Source organism: Trichoplusia ni, unplaced genomic scaffold, assembly GCF_003590095.1.
Source record: "Trichoplusia ni isolate ovarian cell line Hi5 unplaced genomic scaffold, tn1 tig00003527, whole genome shotgun sequence".
In the NCBI taxonomy this organism is placed as follows: domain Eukaryota; kingdom Metazoa; phylum Arthropoda; class Insecta; order Lepidoptera; family Noctuidae; genus Trichoplusia; species Trichoplusia ni.
The window spans coordinates 1-18373 of record NW_020800414.1 but is presented as its reverse complement, the minus strand read 5'-3'; the positions used below and the strand labels follow the sequence as shown (position 1 = coordinate 18373).

Genomic DNA, 18373 nt, shown 5'->3' with positions numbered 1-18373 from the left:
TAGAGAAGAGTCGAGAACAGAGTCAACCACTGTTTCTGTGCTTTGTTGACTTAGAGAAAGCTTTCGACTCGGTACCGCGCAAAGCCTTATGGGTGGTACTGGCGAAACTTGGATGCACGGACAAGTTCATAAGATTAATAAAACTCCTGCATGATGACATGCGTTGCTGTGTCAGTGTGCAGGGCGAAGACTCCGATTTCTTTAAGGTGAGCTGCGGTGTGAAACAAGGCTGTGTGCTCGCCCCAACTCTCTTTGCCCTGTACTTTGCAGTTGTAGTCCGGGAAGCCTTGCAGAATCTGTCCGAAGGTATCCGTATTCGATTTCGTACCGATGGCGGTGGTGTCTTCAACTTGAATAGACTGAAGGCTCGCACAAGAGTGTCTCACACGACTATCACCGAGATGATGTATGCAGATGACTTATGTTTTGTAGCAAAATCCCTAGATGGGCTGCAGCGGCTTATGTCGAGACTACTTCAGGTATGTAACAAATTTGGCCTGAAAATTAATGTTAAAAAGACCGAAGTCATGGCACTTGATACTGTGAACAGTGCCCCAGTTGACATTAGACTCGGAGAAGTCTCGCTTAAGCAAGTAAATCAATTCAAATATCTTGGCAGCACCATAACATCCAGGTGTCTCCTTGATAACGAAGTTAACAGCCGAATAGGAACAGCTGCTGCAGCTTTTGGTAGACTTCGTGCCAAGGTTTTCCGCTCGCATGACATAAAGCTCTCTACAAAAGTTGCTGTGTACATGGCAATAGTTCTGCCAAATCTCTTGTATGCCTCTGAGACTTGGTGTCTTTACCGCGAGCATATTCGGACTTTAGATAAATTCCATCTAAAATGCCTACGGGACATTATGTGCATCCAGTGGTCGGACCGTGTTCGAAACACGGAAGTACTAAGACGAGCTAATGTTAGTGGCATTGAGGCTTATCTAATGCGCCGACAGCTGCGCTGGGCGGGTCATGTCTCCCGGATGTCAGATGCTAGAGTAGCAAAGCGTGTCTTCTACTCAGAACTGCTAAATGGCAAGCGCAAGCAGGGTGGTCAACGTCTGCGGTACAAAGATGTGCTTAAACGCCACATGAAGAGATGTGACTTACATCCGTCACAGTGGGAGGCTATGGCCGCAGATAGAACAAAATGGAGGCGGACTATTAGGGACAAGGTATGGGATTTTGAAAACCGGCGAAGAGAAGAGCTCGACGCGAGGCGAGAAGAGCTGAAGGCCCGACCACCCGCGGCCATCCAATATACCTACATCGGAGGAGTGCTGACTTGCAGCGAATGTGGACGGACATTTACTGCAAAAATTGGCTTTGTCAGCCACTGGAGAGCACACCAGCGAAGCTCTCAAAATTAGTCGCAGATCCAAGTCGCTGTGGCCGAAATCGGTCAGGATATGTATTCAAATAATTCTCTTGTTTGGGGATTGGGGGCGGGTTGGGGGTTGGATTCATGCACTGGGGGATCATTGGGGTCTGGCGGGCGGCCCGGAGGCCGGTCGTCAGCGTCCATGATCGCGCGGCGGCTGCCGCATAAAACAAGGTAGTACTGTGTACTTACCGGTAAATTTGACGCTCACAAACACAAAACACAAAGGACACACACAGATAAATAAACTGCACCCAAAATACAATCGGAAAAACGAACTTCTACTGCCCAAAAGCTTATAAGAAGAAACTCCACATGTGTTAATCAACAAACACAAACCGGAAGTCCCGACAGTTTATTGTTTACAAAGTGAGAATGTGATTTGACATTGACATTAGACGCTCAATATTCATCACTTCAATGTTGTCAGCACAAAAGTGACTATCTACCTTTGTACGCGAACTTAGTTTTATTTACTTAATAATATTTATGGTTTCATTTATTTAAATAAATCAGAAAGCTTAAAAAAAATATGTGTTATCTAAGTTATAATTAATTATGAACATTTTACATTTTAAGCTCGATGTCTATAGTGACGGACTTTCCCTACTTTGTTCTTTGTGAACATTATATGGCAACATTAAGGGTACTTTTGAGTGGAGTACAAACGAAGAAAATCTTTTTATTGTATGTTTTTTTCTCCCGCTGCTACAGTAAATTGAGCAATTTTAAAAATTCCTTATTCGTTTTTTTATAATTATTCGTTTTATTTTGGTTCTTGTACACTCTGGGGCAGAATCCGAACAAGTCCTTTATATTTTTTCATGCCATGTAACTCATACAACCTACTTCGACTTTTGTATATACCAGTAGTGGCCCATTGATTAAACGAGGCAGCAGAACTGCACTTGACTTGCCTAGTTTTACACTTAAAAGTTGTTTCAAACTCGATTTTAATTACATTAAAAACTGATTCATAAGCCTCATTTGGGTTAATCGAGTCCAAAAGTGATGGCCGTAATTTTGACTTGATGTTGTTTTTGAAACGATGCGCTGTGTAAGGCCTACTGACCACCTTAACAGTTTTATTATGAAGTAACTGGGAAAAACTAGCAAGTTGGCCGCAATGGTCAGAAGTAATATCAGTTAAAAGTAATGTTTTGTTTGCTTTACAACTACTGAATATATTATCTATGCAAGTTGCGGAAGAGGCCGTAAACCTGGTTGGTTCGCAAAAAAGGTTATCTAAATTAAACGAGTTGAACAAATTCAGAAGTCGGATAGTAAATGGAGCTAATTCTAAAACATTTACATTGACATCTCCACAAACTATAACTTGTTTATTATTACATTTAACTTTCGATAGTGAATCTTCCATAACAGATTCAAATAAATTAAAATCACTTGAAGGGGTTCTGTACACACAAATAATAATGTATTGCTCTAGTTCTACACAGGACAGTTCAATAGAGCGTTCGACAGAAAGGTTGACAATGTCAGGACGTTCTTTACATTTAATTTCGTTTAAAACAATAATCAGTGACCCTCCGCGAATAGCACTCTTTCTTACAAACGCACTCTGTATGGAATAATGGACGCTATTAAATACCGCCACCTCAAAGTCTCTTAACCAGTGTTCAGTTAAACATAACACCTGAACATCGTGATTTTCAATAAATAAACTTAATTCTAATTCTTTGCCGGAGAGGCCTTGCATGTTTTGATGAATAACATTCAATCCATGCAGCCTCTCCGTTGTCCCGCCTTGCTGTTTAAACAGCTAAATGTATATAAATTGTTAGTACTATTACTAACATTATCAAAAACCTTCGGTACATAAGTACCTGAATCTGGTATATTATATGCTAATAATTTAGCAATTCGTCGCTTACATGCACTTGACAAATACATACTGTATTGGGTCATTTTAAATGACCTACAAAATTTATTTATATCAAAGTACATAATTGAATTTTGGTTATAACAAGTAATATTATAGATAAATAAATTTAAATTGTATATATATGCATATTCTGCTCATAAGTTAATGAGTAGGGCAGAGCACAGAAAATAAATTTACATTTATTCTTTTCACAAATTTGTAACATTGAATCAATAATATTTGCACTACTGACAGCCAGGCCCATCCCCAAATAATAAAATACCAGTGGAACCTGCATTAAACTTAGACAAAGCAATTTGTCTTGAAATTTTGCAAAAACTGGCACCGGGTAAACAGGTATTCAATACACTCTGCTGGGAACAGGAACAAATGATACTACCTAATCCTTGACCTAATTTATCTGAAAAGATATGTGTCCTTATAATTTTATCTTTTTTTATTATTTGCAAGCTAACCTTTTTTAAAGCTGGTTTAGTGAGCACTGGTACGGGTTCTGCACTTTGAGGTTTGACAGAGGCCGTGGGCGGTGAGCAGGAGCAAGCACAACACAGATTATTGGTCAGGGACTCATATCTTTCCGCATTGTACCTGACCAAGTCAACCAACTCACCGGCCTCCACTATGCGTTCACTCAGTTCTTTTTGTGACGCTTCATATTTATGGAATATATCTTGCAGAGTGCATTCCCTAGACTCAAGCTGTTCCTGTAGGATAGCTGTCTCTTGATCATACATAATCCTACTTTGATCTAGTTGCCTATTTAAGGCCTGTATCTGTGAATTTAAAATTACATGCTTTTTCCTAAGATTGTTATTATTGTTTTTACTAATACTTAAATGATGCAGTGATTTCCTGTGTTTCTTTATAATTTTATTTAGTTTTATATACTTTTTAATCTTATTTTGGCTCTTAAATGTAGGATATTCAATTAAGGACACATCTCCTGTCAAGTCAATAGTTACAGTGTTTACAGGGATCTCATTACAAATAAGCGTGGAGCCACTATCAACTAACTCATCAAAAAGACTACAGGTGGTAGTGGACTGTTCCTGAAACTTGGCCAGCTCCATTGAGGCGAGGGACTTATGGGCCACACTCAACTCAAGTTCTAGTTCGGCAATACGTTTCAAGGCTTGCTCGTGTGTGTCCATACACCGCTGAAACTCTGCAACTAATTGACGCAGGTTCTGATGTTCTTCAAGGACTTCAGAATGGGATATGTGCACATCTGATAATTCGTTTTTTAGACTAGTGTTTTTATCTATATTTTTTTCACTTCTACTGCACTGTCGTCCCGTTTCCTCAGCAGTTCACTGCATAGGTTTTTGGCTGACTCTAGCTCTTTCAATGTAACCCTCAATTTCTCCTCCATGGATGCATCTCTGCGGGTCTGCATGTTTACACGCTGGCCTCAACAATCCCTGAAAGGTGTTTAAAAGGAGTTAAGTGTATTGAAGTAACTAGACTTAACGGTGGGTGACACTTAAGGAAGTAATAGGAAAGTTAGAAGTATTACTGAGATGAAAAAGTTAAAATAGAAATAATGTCTGTTTTCTCATTTCTTTTATACAATGGTTTAATTATAACTTTTTTTAAACTATTAGGGAATACACCGTCAGCTATACATACATTCATAATGTGCGTTAAGTGTGGCGCTATGATTTCTTTCACATATTTTAGTACCTTAGTAGTTACACCGTCATAGCCAACAGTGTTTGTATTTTTAAGATTCAAAATAATTTTCCCAATGTCATTATTAGAAACAGGTTGCATGAATAAAGATTGCGAACTTAAATTATCAAAAATATTTATGTTTGCTATGTCATCGTTTTTTTTTTTTTTTTTTAGGGTTTTGGCAATCTGCTGTCTTGCGCAACAATTACTGCCAGTGTCGCGTAGTGACCACACATGGGTATTCTGTGGGCTTAAAACTTTTAAGTTTTTTCAGGCGATATTTCGCTGCCTGAACAACACAAAATATGAGTTAGTAGATACATACTTATCATAGAGATTATTTACAACCATAGAGTAAATATAATATTTACAATTTTATATTGTTAGTGTGAATAAAATTAATAAAAGCACATATAATTTGGGGATTTGAGAAAAAGGACAGGAGGTGACGGACATTAACTGGATTTTGGATCTTAAGCTTGCTTATGACTTGATCCATATCGTAAGCTTTGTTCCGGGGGCAGTTGAGGAAAATGTGGTCCAAAGTGCCTTCCTCTAGACCACATTCACACAGGGGATTATTAAGGACTCGAATTTTGTGTAGGAAAACTGGAGTGCAGCAATGACCAATGCGGATACGGCATATTACTGACGTAACCCGCTTTGGAACCTTTTTGAACTTGTGAAACCAAGGTTTCGAGGGGATAGAGGGCTGAATTGCTGCAAGTGCTCCACCCTTGGTCTTACTGGAAACATCCCAGTAAGATTGCCAGGCTTTGAAGAGGTCAACTTTCGCCTTATGGATCAAGTCATAGGTTTCTATGCGGTAATGTGTCGTGTCTGCTAAACTGCTGGAGATAGCCGCCTTGGCAGCTGAGTCTGCGCACTCATTTCCCGCGATGCCCATATGGCCTGGTATCCATACAAGTATTACCTCTATATCCTTACTGGAGAGAAGGCACAAAAGTTCTTTAATATTTATAATTATCGGACTACGGAGGTTATCTTTTACAGAGTTTTTAACGATAGCTTCCAGGGCACTGCGGGAGTCGGAGAAAATTATAGCTTTCGTGATATTGCTATGCGAAAAAATGAATCTACATGCCTCTAATATTCCAATGCACTCTCCAGTGAACACGGATGTCTCTGGAGGGCACTGGAATTGAAGAAAAGTTTTGAAGTTTGAAAGATAGACGGCAACCCCTGTGTTGCCATCCGGACACAGGGGTTGTAAACTTTGAAGCGTCTGTGTAAAATTGGGTGTGATATCGTTTGCCTGAACAGTTTCCTTATTGACGCCAATGAAAGGAGTGAAATTAGGGAGAAAGTGTAGGACCTTGTATAGGGAGGTGAAGACAGGTAATTTACTACACTGGCGAATCGGGGCGTTCTCTCCAACCATACGTAGTTTTCTGAATGAGCTTAAAACCATAGGGGGGTCTTTGTGTCTCCAATGTGAACTACGTCTGAGCAAGTTGTCCAGAGTGGACAGCTTCGGCAGTAGCTTGTGGTTAGAATTAAGGACCATCTTGTACGTAAATTTGTCAGCAAGGTACTGCCTGCGAAGGAGAAGAGGAGGGTCGCCACTCTCAACCTGCAATGCGTTAATCGGTGTAGACCTCATACAACCCAATACAATGCGGAGGGCTTTTGACTGAACAACGCCGAGCCGGGCAGTGCAGCTTTACTGCACGTCTCCAACCAAAAACTGGCGTAGTCCAGCAAATTCCTCAAATGAGTTTCAAGGTGAACGGATGAGCGCCCCACCAAACGCCTGCGAGAGCTCGCAACAAATTTAATTTCTTCTCACATTTGCCTGTGACATAGTTAATATGAGAGACACGTGCTAATTTGGAGTCCAGGATGACACCCAGAAATTTCACGCAGTTCCCTAAATTTATAGGGAGGCCTTCCACTTCCAGACGAACATCCGGGATAACTCTTTTCCGAGTGAAAATGAGTGTTGAACTTTTGGGGGCGGATAAACTAAGACCATGGGAGACGAGCCAGTGATTTAGGGAGTCGAGGGATCCCCTCACGGACACCGAGGCCTGATCTAAAGATTCATATGGCAGATATAGGCAGAGATCATCCGCATACTGCAAGATCCGGCAGTCACTGTTAAGGGATCTGTGGAGGTCAGAGGTGTAGATGTTATAAAGCAGAGGACTGAGAACCGATCCTTGAGGTAGACCTCTCCAAACGGTTCTGGTAACAGAGTCTACACCGGGAATGTGGAGCTTGACATATCGTCCGGAAAACAAGTTGCAAATGCTTTGTCGCATCATAGCCGGAATGCTCAGCTGGCGTAGTTTACTACTGAGCACGGTAAGGAGGACATTGTCATATGCAGCTGAGAAGACTGCTAAAACGGACTCGTTTTTTGAGAGTGAGATTCGCGTATCCGTGACAAGGACGCCAATGCTATCCATGGTGCTGAGTCCTTTGCGAAAGCCGAATTGGGATTCGGCCAAAAGGCTACGGCTTTCGACAAACCATTCCAGCCGGTTCTTTATGAGGTGTTCGAGAATCTTACCAACGACGGGAGAAAGAGCAATTGGTCTGTAATGGTCTGCACTGTCGGGAGTTCTTCCTGACTTCAGGATAGGAATGATAAGCTGGGTTTTCCAGTTATCCGGGATATGGGAGAGAGAGAAACAGGAGGTGATAAGGGATAAGATGTACTGGCGGCAAAGAGCTCCAGACCTAAAAGAAGTAGGGAAAGCCATCAATCCCCGGAGCTGAGTCACGGACGTGGTTCAGAACTGCTTCTAACTCAGACATGGAGAAGGGTAGATCCAAGGGGTCGTTGGACAGGATGGCGGGGTTTGGGGATGAGGGACATTCCTCGCTAAGCGGAACGTAGGGCGGGGCTAGTTTACACAGGAAGTTGGGAGCCAGGTTATGTGGAATAGTGGAAGGATTCTGGGTTGAGCAGCCACGGCTGTATCCCTTGAACTTTTTCCAGATGATCGAGGAAGGGGACGTTGGAGAAAGGGAAGCACAGAATTTTTTCCAACCTTCGTATTTCTTCTTTTTAAAGAGACGCCTGGATCTAGCAAGAATCCGATTGTACTCAATCAGGTTGGTCACCGACATAGACCCCACGTACCTAGACTCGGCATCCTTCCGGGCTTTGACCATGGCAGAACACTCGCGGTTCCACCACGGCGGGGACGAAAGCTTTCCAGAGGCCGAGTTTTTAAGGGGAATATTATGTTCAGCGGCCAACGAGGCAGCCTCAGAGAATTGCCCTATACAGGCATCGAGGTTATCAGGAGAAACTTCTGGCAAGGAAGGGACCAGGGAGTCAAGAGTTTGGGAATACAAGTCCCAGTTTGCATACGGGAGCTTGTATTTTAGGAGAGGAGGTTTGTCTCTACTGGGCAGTGGGTGTGGTTTAGGCGCTGCCATTTCAGCTGGCCCGTTAGGCTGGTTGAGCAAATAGCAAGGTCAACACAACTTCTACTCTGTCCGGGTCTGGGAAGGCGGGTTTCCAGCCCACCGTTGATAACACAGAGCCCGACCTCATCGATTAAATCGACAACACAGTGGTCAGATCCCCAAAGGACGTGGTGACAATTAAAATCACCCAAGATTACAGTGGGGTTTTGGACGGTACAAATACTTTTCACGTATTGGAGACAGGTGGGATTCGGGGATGGGATATAGATAGAAATAAAATCAATGCCCAGCAGGTTAACACCTACAGCATTGATCTCATCTCCGTGGGGGGGTAGGGAGAGAGGGGAGAAGGAGAAGGAATTATTTATGAGTATAGCGGCTCCGCCATAACCGTCGGGACGGTCATTACGGAACACGCTATATCCGGGGACATTAAAATGGAGGCGCGGGGTTAGCCACGTCTCTGCTATTGCAAAGATAGCTGGAGTGTGAAGGTTAATCAAGTGAGTGACCTCATGTTTTTTTGGTAGGACAATCCTGGCGTTCCACTGCAGGAGATGGAATTTTGCGGTTGGAGAAGAGGTGGATCAAGTTATTGGCAACGTGGTCTGGTAAGGGGAAGGATGTGAGAATAGATGTGAGCAACATTACTATTTGCTCTACTGCTGAGATATTTTCAGTGGGAAGGGGGCTGTTGGGAAGGGCACAGCCGTTGGCGGGAGTGGGGAGAGAAAAACTATTCAGGATATTTTGGTGGGCCTGACGATCATACCCTGGGGAGAGGGAAGCATGGGATCTTGGGGGCAGGAAAACAGTTTTCCTGTAAGATGTGGTAGTGGGTGTTTGGTGAGAGTCGTAAGGACGAGCTAATTGGGATGAGTGGAGAGACTGTTGGGGGGAAGGAGCTGATGCAACAACATCAGCAAAGGACTTTCTTGCTGGTGGGAATATTTTTGCTGCCTCAGAATATGACAGGTTTTTTTGTGACATGCAGGATTTTATATTTGTCTGCCTTTGGTACTCTGGACATTATCGGCTGGTGGCCAGATGATGTCCTTCGCAAAATAGGCAGCTAGTTTCCTCTGCTGAACATCCCTCACCAAAGTGGTCTCCACCACAGCGGAAGCACCGTGGTTTGGACCTACATTGGGTCTTGGTGTGTCCATACCGACAACATCCAAAGCATTGAATTGTGAGGTAGTTATAAAGCTCGACAAGAAGTGAATTGTGACAGCAAAATACACGTTCAGGAAGAACTCTCCCATCAAAAGTTATAACCACTGATGAAGTGGGTAACCATTCGGCTTTCCCGTCATTGGTAACCTTCCTGTTTAACCGCCTTATTTTCAAAATCTTTCCACAACCTGTAGGGGATTTTAGGTTATCCGAGCATTCTAGATCTGTCCAGTCTGCTGGGACACCCTTTACTACACCCATGCGGGTAATATTAAAAGTAGGGATCAATGTAACATAGCCCTTTTCTTTGAGGAAACTGCTGTCCATGAAAGCATTGGCGTCTGCTGGGGCTTTAAATTCCACTGAGATACGGTTCCTACCTATCTTTTTTATGCCATCCTCAGTAATATTTCTTACCTTGTTTTTTAACAGCAACTGACCAAACCTTACAGGATGCATAGTTGAACCCACCTTAGGGTCCACCTCTGCATACGATACGAATACTATGAACGGGGCAACGTCGGTATCTGTGTATTTCGATCGAGCTATGAGTGATGGTGCGGAGATTCTATCACGTTTCGATGCCAGAGATACTGAGTCCTCGGTGTTCGTGTCGTTTTCTTTATTTTCAATTGGGCGTTTGCGTTTAATAGAGGTTTTAGTCTCCATTGCCTCAAAAGACGACAAAGGAGCTGTTACAATAGGAGTGTAGGAATATAGGTCTAGGGATTGGGGTCGGATTGGGGATTAGGGTCGGGTATGGGGGGATCATTAGGGTCTGGCGGGCGGCCCGGAGGCCGGTCGTCAGCGTCCATTATTGCGCGGCGACTGCCGCATAAAATAAGGAAGTATTATGTACTAACCAGTAAATTGAACACACAAAAATACACAAGACACACACAAATATATAAGACGCACTCAAAATACAGTCGAAAAAACAAACTTCTACTGCCCAAAAGCTTAATAGAAGAAACTCCACATGTGTTAGTCAACGAACACAAACCGGAAGTCTATGTCATCGTTAATTTGGTTTTCAATTATGTCAATAAAATAATCATTAAATTCATTTGCTATGTCAATTGGGTGTGTAAAGATCAAATTATTTCTATTTATTGTCATTATTTGTTCCTGTGGTGGACACTGTCTGGATTTATTAATTATTTGCCATGCGGCGTTCGATTTATTTTCAGAGGTATTTATAAAGTTGATGTTTTGGGCTCTCTGTGTTAGTTTTATAATTTTTTTATACAGTTTAGTGTAATTAGCAAGGGCAATTTTATTTTCTGAGTTGGGGTTAAATCGGTAGCTCCAAAGTAACTTTCTTTGTTTTCGGCTACATATCTTAATTCCATTGGATAACCAATTGGTTGTTTTATTATATTTAATAGTTATAATTTTCATTGGAAAACATAATCTATATAGCAGTAAAAAATCCTCCAAAAAACTGTCAAAACATTTGTTGGCGTCTGTGCTATTAAAGACTTCTGTAAAAGATAAGCATTGCAAATATTTTTTAAATTTAGTTAAGTTTTCTAAAGATATATCTTGTTTTATTTGTTTCCAAAATTTTAATTTACATGTTTTTTTAACGTTTATCTTAATTATTTGTGAAGTATGATCCGAGAGAACTAGATCTACGACCTCTGCTTTACATTCCTTTCTATAGTTATGAGCGAAGTTGTCTATGCAAGTATTGCTGCTAAGTAGTATATTATTGGGCATTCTGTCCCACTCCTTCGCTCATGCATGCGCATTCGCGTCGTGGGACAGAATGCCCAATAGGTTATGAGCGACACATATCATGGAATAGAACGCCCAATGGGTTTTGAGCAATTCACTTGATTCTCAAATTTTGATAAATTGTGTGAATTAAAAGAAACAAAGAATGAATTGCGTTAAAATGATATTAAACCATTAAAACGACTTGTTGTATTGCGTTCCAACGTGATCGAAACGACTTGATTCATTGAATTGCGTTAAAATGATATTAAACCATTAAAACGACTTGTTGTATTGCGTTCCAACGTGATCGAAACGACTTGATTCATTGAATTGCGTTAAAATGATATTAAACCATTAAAACGACTTGTTGTATTGCGTTCCAACGTGATCGAAACGACTTGATTCATTGAATTGCGTTAAAATGATATTAAACCATTAAAACGACTTGTTGTATTGCGTTCCAACGGTGATACACCATCGATACGACTTGATTGTAATGTTTTCGTTTTTGCGCGCTCACAACTGGGTCTATCGTCTGGTCCAGACTCAAACGCAGTATGCTTTTTCATCGCAATAACGATAGAAACCAACAGGCAATGTTTGTAATGTTTTCGTTTTTGCGCGCTCACAACTGGTTCTGTCGTCTGGTCCAGACTCAAACACAGTATGCTTTTTCATCGCAATAACGATAGGAACCAACAGGCAATGTTTGTAATGTTTTCGTTTTTGCGCGCTCACAACTGGTTCTGTTGTCTGATCCAGACTCAAACGCAGTATGCTTTTTCATCGCAATAACGATAGGAACCAACAGGCAATGTTTGTATTTTAAATATGCTATTGCGCGCTCACAACTGGTACAATCGTCTGTAACACAGACTGGTACGCAGTATGCTTTTTCATCGTAAGGCACATAATAAAAAACAAACTAAAAGTGTAATAATATATTGATTAAATTGTATTTAAAATATGACACAAGTAATTGATCTTATGCATTAGACGAAAAAAACGTTGGCGGCTTCATAAACAGCTCATCTGCAGACTGCACGAACGCTTGGAGTTTACGCCACTGGATGGTGTCACCGTCAGTCTGGAGTTTTAATCGAAGTAGCGCTTTCCTCCATAGTTCTTGAGAGTCTGTTTCACGAGCGTCATTAGTTTGATACACCTTCAGGTCAATATAGTACTCGCCGGAGGTGTTTGCAGTCCGGCGCTCGTTGCCGTTTGCTAATCTTGTAACGAAGAACGTAGACAACACAGGCGTTGACGAGCCATCACATTCATCGTTCCGTTCATGTCGGAGCCCGAATATATCTGTCTTATTTTTTTTGCTGCAACAAGGAGTAAAGAATAATATTAACACGTACTCGTATATTCATTATAATTTAATATAATTTTATTGTACCGTATAGTTACCTTATAATAGCAGATTTTGTGGGTGTCTTGCGTTTGCCTGTCGATGTTGTCCGTTTATGGGAACTTTCTATTTTACGTTCATTGTTGAAGGGAACGATGTCACTCTCGCAGTCCGACCTGAAAGTTTAATTTATGAATTAATTATAAACATTTATTAAACGTTATGTTACTCACACATTAATTTCATATAAAACGTTTGTTTTAAATAAAATTGAACAAGGTTCGATTACATCAAACACTGAAAAATCAAGATAGAAATTAATCGAGTAATAATATAGTACTTACATCTTTACTGGTGTGAATTCTGGCAAATTAGGTGGCGATGAAGTACGAGTATACTAAACTTACACTAAAGATATTCAGAAGTAAAACTTTTGTTTTGTTGAACGATTTACTTTCTAGATTTTAGCTGAAAACCAGTAGCTGGGGTATGGTATTGAACCAAATATTATATCAGCACTAGAAAGTAATGATCGCTAACCAACATGTCTTTGCTTATAAGCAAATGTGAAGTGTTACCTCGAATAATTTAAAACGTGCGCAATCAAAGCAAACATTATAAACGACAATACAATTTATTATGTACGTATTATACTCGTGTAAATCCAAAAAAGTATCGACTAAGGGATTCTTATTGTAATGCAATATTTCGCTTTATGTGATCACGTTACATCGTATGATTTTTTACTTATTGCTAATTTAACAATTCGTAAGGATTATCATTTTTATAGATATAATTATTTTATGATTATATTTTATGAATTATAGTTATTAGGCTGATAGGAGAATATGAAAATCTAAAGTAGACAAATAACACCGTCTGGGAGATTTTTTGCCAAAGTAAAAATTTATTAATATCTATTTAACCAAACGGATCGCAGATTTTAATATGCTAAAAATAATTAGTTTTGAACAAGTACTCAACTTTAGTCATTGATTCTGCATTATTTTTAACAAGCTACAACTTGTTATTTCTGTAATGATAATATTATTTATATTCTTTGTGCGACAACCCTACGTAAAACAATGCAAACAACAATAATTGCAATTTGAAACTTAGGTACATTCATAATTTCGTAATTTTTGCTGCATGTTAGACCTATGTCATAATAAATAATTTTCACTCACAGTTTACTTACTAAACTTAACTAAAATTAATAAATCTCATGAATTACCTGTAATTCGAAGAAACTCTTGTCTCAACATTGTAAGGTAAGTCTTTAACTATTTAACTAATTGCTTCACGATCATTAACACCTATGGATACTTAAGCTCATGTATTTTTGTTTTTTCAGGACTCCTAAATGTTAAAATTCCTTAATACCTTTGGGAAACAGAGATCGTCGCACAGTGAATAAGATCTTACAATTTACGATTAAAAATACGATATGACAATCATCTGAGGTATTGATAATCAATTAAAAAAGGAGGTAATGATTTTCTTTTGGTTTTTAAAATAGATTTGAGCTATCTTAAATAATAATATTATAATCACAGGTTTTTATGTAAAGAAATGACCCCGGTTCTTGTACCGCGTACTTAAGTCTAAATTACATTTTTGTGTGTACACTATTTCTAACCTAAGTTTTATGGTTTTTCAGAAGCAGAATAGAGCCGTTACTTTGGTGCTTGTGATGAAAATATACCATAGTCTAATAGTAGCAGCAGTCAACAGATCCTGTGATTAAGTTTTAGTTTTTAAAGTAGTATTTACACGAAAAATATACCTTGCAGGTACGATTACTCTTTTATAAGTTTCAATAGATAAAATGCCATTCTGTTCGGTTTGCAACATTGAAGTGGATTTTCGTCGTTGGAGTAACCATTTGCGAACTAATAAGCATAAAAATAATAGTACTATTCACATCAATGATAACGTCGCAATAATACATTCCTGTTTGAAAGGACGTATTACAAGTTACCGGATAGCTACACCTAAAACGGAAATAAATATTTACCCAGAAAGCTTTTTAAACAATATTAATGATCAAGTTAAATCTTTAATTGATAGTTCGCTTCAAAAACATTATTCTGTTAAAATTAATTTTGAAAATTTCGCTAATTTTTTAATGTTTAAAAATGACCTCCAAGAGTTAAAGTCTTTTGCAACAAAAAAAAATATTATTCATTTAAATTACAACTTCAAATCTTTCTATGAAAAAGCTGTATCGATAATATTAAAAAAAAATTGATGACTTTCAAGAAAGGGACAGCGGATGGACGTTTTTGAATAATTCACATCTAGAAATAAATATTAATAAATATCAACCTCTCAGCGGATCGCAATTTATAGATTTACCTAAATACATTAAAAATAAGAAAGCATGTTTGAATATTCAAAATAATGACGAGTGTTGTTTTTTGTGGTGTGTAGTTGCTGCTTTATACCCAACGAATAGACATCCTGAAAGAATAACATCGTATCCTCATTTCCGCGATGTCTTGAACGTAAATGATATCCAATTGCCAATCACTTTTTCTGATATAGATACTTTTGAAAGGAACAATCCTTTTTTAAATATTTATATTTACGGTTTAAGAGGTAGTAAGACTATAACAGGACCTCTATACAAATCTGAGAAAATTAATCATAAATCTAAGAAAATTCATTTACTGTTTTTAGAAAATTCGAATTCATCTCACTATTGTCTCATTAAAGATTTACCACGCCTCGTAAAACCCCAAATAACAAAGCATCATAGTAAGATATATTTCTGCGAAACCTGTTTAGTGTTTTTTTCAAGTGAAGAACGTTTTGAAAATCATTTGTGTGCAGGAGTTATTACTGTATTGCCTGATAAAGGAACATTTTTACAATTCAAAAATTATAATAAAAAACAAGACATTCCTTTCATAATCTACGCTGATTTCGAAACATTACTCGAACCGATTTCCGGCCATGAATCGGACACCGCTAACACGTCACGCTTACAACGACACGTTCCTTCAGCCTTCGCGTATAATATTGTTTCATCGTGCGATGATAATTTTAATGAATTCAAAACTTATCGTGGAATTGATTGTGTATCGAAATTTATAGAGTTCCTTACTGAAGACGTCAAAAGAATTTATAACATATTAACTCAAAATGTTTCGATTATATTTTCTGAGAAAGACGGAATTGATTACAAAAAAGCTTGGAAATGTCACATATGCGATAATCTGTTATGGAATAATAAAGTAAGAGATCACTGTCATAATTACTGTTCGATATCGCGGTGCAGCTCATCGACATTGTAATTTACAATATAAGCTACCTATGTTCATACCAATATTTTTTCATAATTTATCAGGATACGACTGTCACCTTTTTATTAAAAAGTTAGGTGAAACGCCTGGCAAATTAAATATCATCCCTAGAACCAAAGAAAAATATATATCATTTTCCAAATTTATACATATAGACGAGAATGAATACGTACAAATTAGAATTTTAGATTCATTTAATTTCTTAGGCACTAGTTTAGACAAGCTATCAAAGACTATGCGAATTGAGGATTTTATTAGCTTGCGCTTTCATTTCCCTATAAATGATCAGTTTAATTTACTTACCCGAAAAGGCATTTATCCTTACGATTACATGAGCAATTGGAATTGCTATGAAGAAAAAACGTTACCACCGAAACATTTATTTTCCAATTCCTTAAGTAATGAGCATATTTCACAGGAGGACTATAACCACGCTAACTCGGTATGGACCAAATTTGGCATAAAAACAATGGGTGAATATACTGACTTATATTTAAAGACTGATGTACTATTACTTACGGACATATTTCAAAATTTTCGAAAAACTTGTAAAGTGCATTATAAGCTCGACCCAGCGTTTTATATTACTGCTCCTAGTTTATCATTTGATGCTATGCTTTTAAAGACGGGAGTTAAATTAGAACTTATAACAGACTTATCTATTGTGCGGATGATTCAAAGCGGTATAAGAGGAGGTTTATGTATGTGTTCCCACCGCTATGCAAAAGCTAATAATAGATATATGTCATCGTATGATGCAGTGGAACCACAGTGTTTTATAAGTTATTTAGACTGTAATAATCTTTACGGCTATAGTATGTGTCAGTATTTACCTCACTCGGGTTTCCGATTTTTAAAATCAACAAGAAATAGATCAGTTAGTCGTAGAAAATATTAGAGATAACGCGGAATGGGGTTTATACTTGAAGTAGATCTCTTATACCCTGAAACGTTACATAATTTACATAACGACTTTACCTTTCTGTGCTGAAAAATGTAAACCCCCGGGCGGTAAAACAGAAAAACTTATTGCAAATCTCTACAATAAGTATAAATACGTGATTCATTATGTACACTTAAAGAAATGTCTTGAGCATGGTTTATTATTACGTAAAATACATAGAGTCATTACGTTTCGACAAAGTGCATATTTAAAGGAGTACATCGAATTAAATACCAAATTACGACAAAACGCAAAAAGTGTTTTTGAGCAGGATTTCTTTAAGTTATTAAACAATAGCGTTTTTGGTAAAACTTTAGAAAATACAGAAAAAAGGGTGACTGTTCATTTAGTGAACTCATGGAATAGTCCAAATAATAAAACCAAAAAATATATTTGTGCTGAAAAACTCATAAGCAATCCTTATTTTCATAGTGCTTCAGTTTTATCGGAAAACTTAGTAGCAATACAAATGAAACCTGACCGTTTAATATTGGATAAACCGATATACATAGGCTTTACTGTATTAGAACTATCTAAATCACATATGTATCATTTTCATTATAACATAGTTAAACCTTGTTACGGCGATAGAGTAAAATTATGCTACACTGACACGGATTCTTTTGTATATATTATATACACGGATGATTTCTATAACGATATAAAATATAATTTTTTACAGTACTTCGATACTAGCAACTATAACATTAATAATAAATTTCTGATACCGCCAATAAATAAAAAAGTGCCGGGATTATTTAAAGACGAAATGGGTGGCGAGCTGATTACCGAATTTGTTGGTTTAAGGTCAAAATTATATTCAATAAAAACTATGAACAATGTCATTAAGACAGCAAAAGGTATTAAGTCTTGTGTGGTCCGTGATTTAACTATTGATAATTATCAGCATGTATTATTTAATAGAGACATAATCCATCGAAAAAATATCTTATTCAAATCAATTAAACATGAAATATTTACACAAAGTGTGAATAAAATAGCACTATCAAGTAACGATGATAAACGTTTAATATCCAAATGCAATGTTGCAACCCAAGCGTGGGGACATACTTCCATCTTAAAAGGTTATTTGACTTGATGTTATCTCAATGTGTTATCATTTAACGTACATAATATAAGTTATATTATTTAAGATACAAATGAGCTGTAATATTATAGAAACAAATATGTTATTAAATAAAATACTTGTTTGTAAAACAGATTGTAAATACGTATAAATTAAAATAAGCTTAATTAATAAATTACTATAAACACATTTGTTGAGTACAAACTTGTTATTTTTATATTATGTACTTTTGACATGTGTTTTATTTTCCATATGTCTTGTAATATTTGTGATTGCAATGATTCAATATAATACATAAGTTTGTAGTGGGACGAGTAGACACTTGTGCTATGTTGCAAGTAAAATATTATGCAAGATTGCAGTTTATACTTTAGTCTAAAACCGTTATGTAATATGGAACTCTAAGTATATTTACGAAAG

At 37.9% G+C, this 18373-nt stretch overlaps 1 protein-coding gene and 1 long non-coding RNA gene across 2 annotated transcripts; one reads left to right on the top strand and one right to left on the bottom strand.

Moving 5' to 3' along the window:
* Nucleotides 1-12187: 12187 nt before the first annotated feature.
* Nucleotides 12188-13244, bottom strand: LOC113507960. Its single transcript, XM_026890904.1, has 3 exons — nucleotides 12960-13244; nucleotides 12675-12791; nucleotides 12188-12589 (listed from the first exon to the last, which is right to left on the bottom strand). Coding segments are annotated over exons 1-3 (462 nt in total). The 5' UTR covers nucleotides 12962-13244; the 3' UTR covers nucleotides 12188-12246.
* A 544-nt stretch (nucleotides 13245-13788) lies between these two features.
* On the top strand, nucleotides 13789-14644 carry LOC113507961. Its single transcript, XR_003401948.1, has 3 exons — nucleotides 13789-13886; nucleotides 13970-14104; nucleotides 14276-14644. It is a non-coding gene; the product is annotated as an uncharacterized LOC113507961 (long non-coding RNA).
* Nucleotides 14645-18373: the final 3729 nt, after the last annotated feature.

Coding starts and splice junctions, on each gene's coding strand:
- LOC113507960 (XM_026890904.1), bottom strand. Junction 12,590..12,674: donor ACAAAATCTGCTATTATAAG/GTAACTATACGG, acceptor TCCTTGTTGCAG/CAAAAAAAATAAGACAGATA.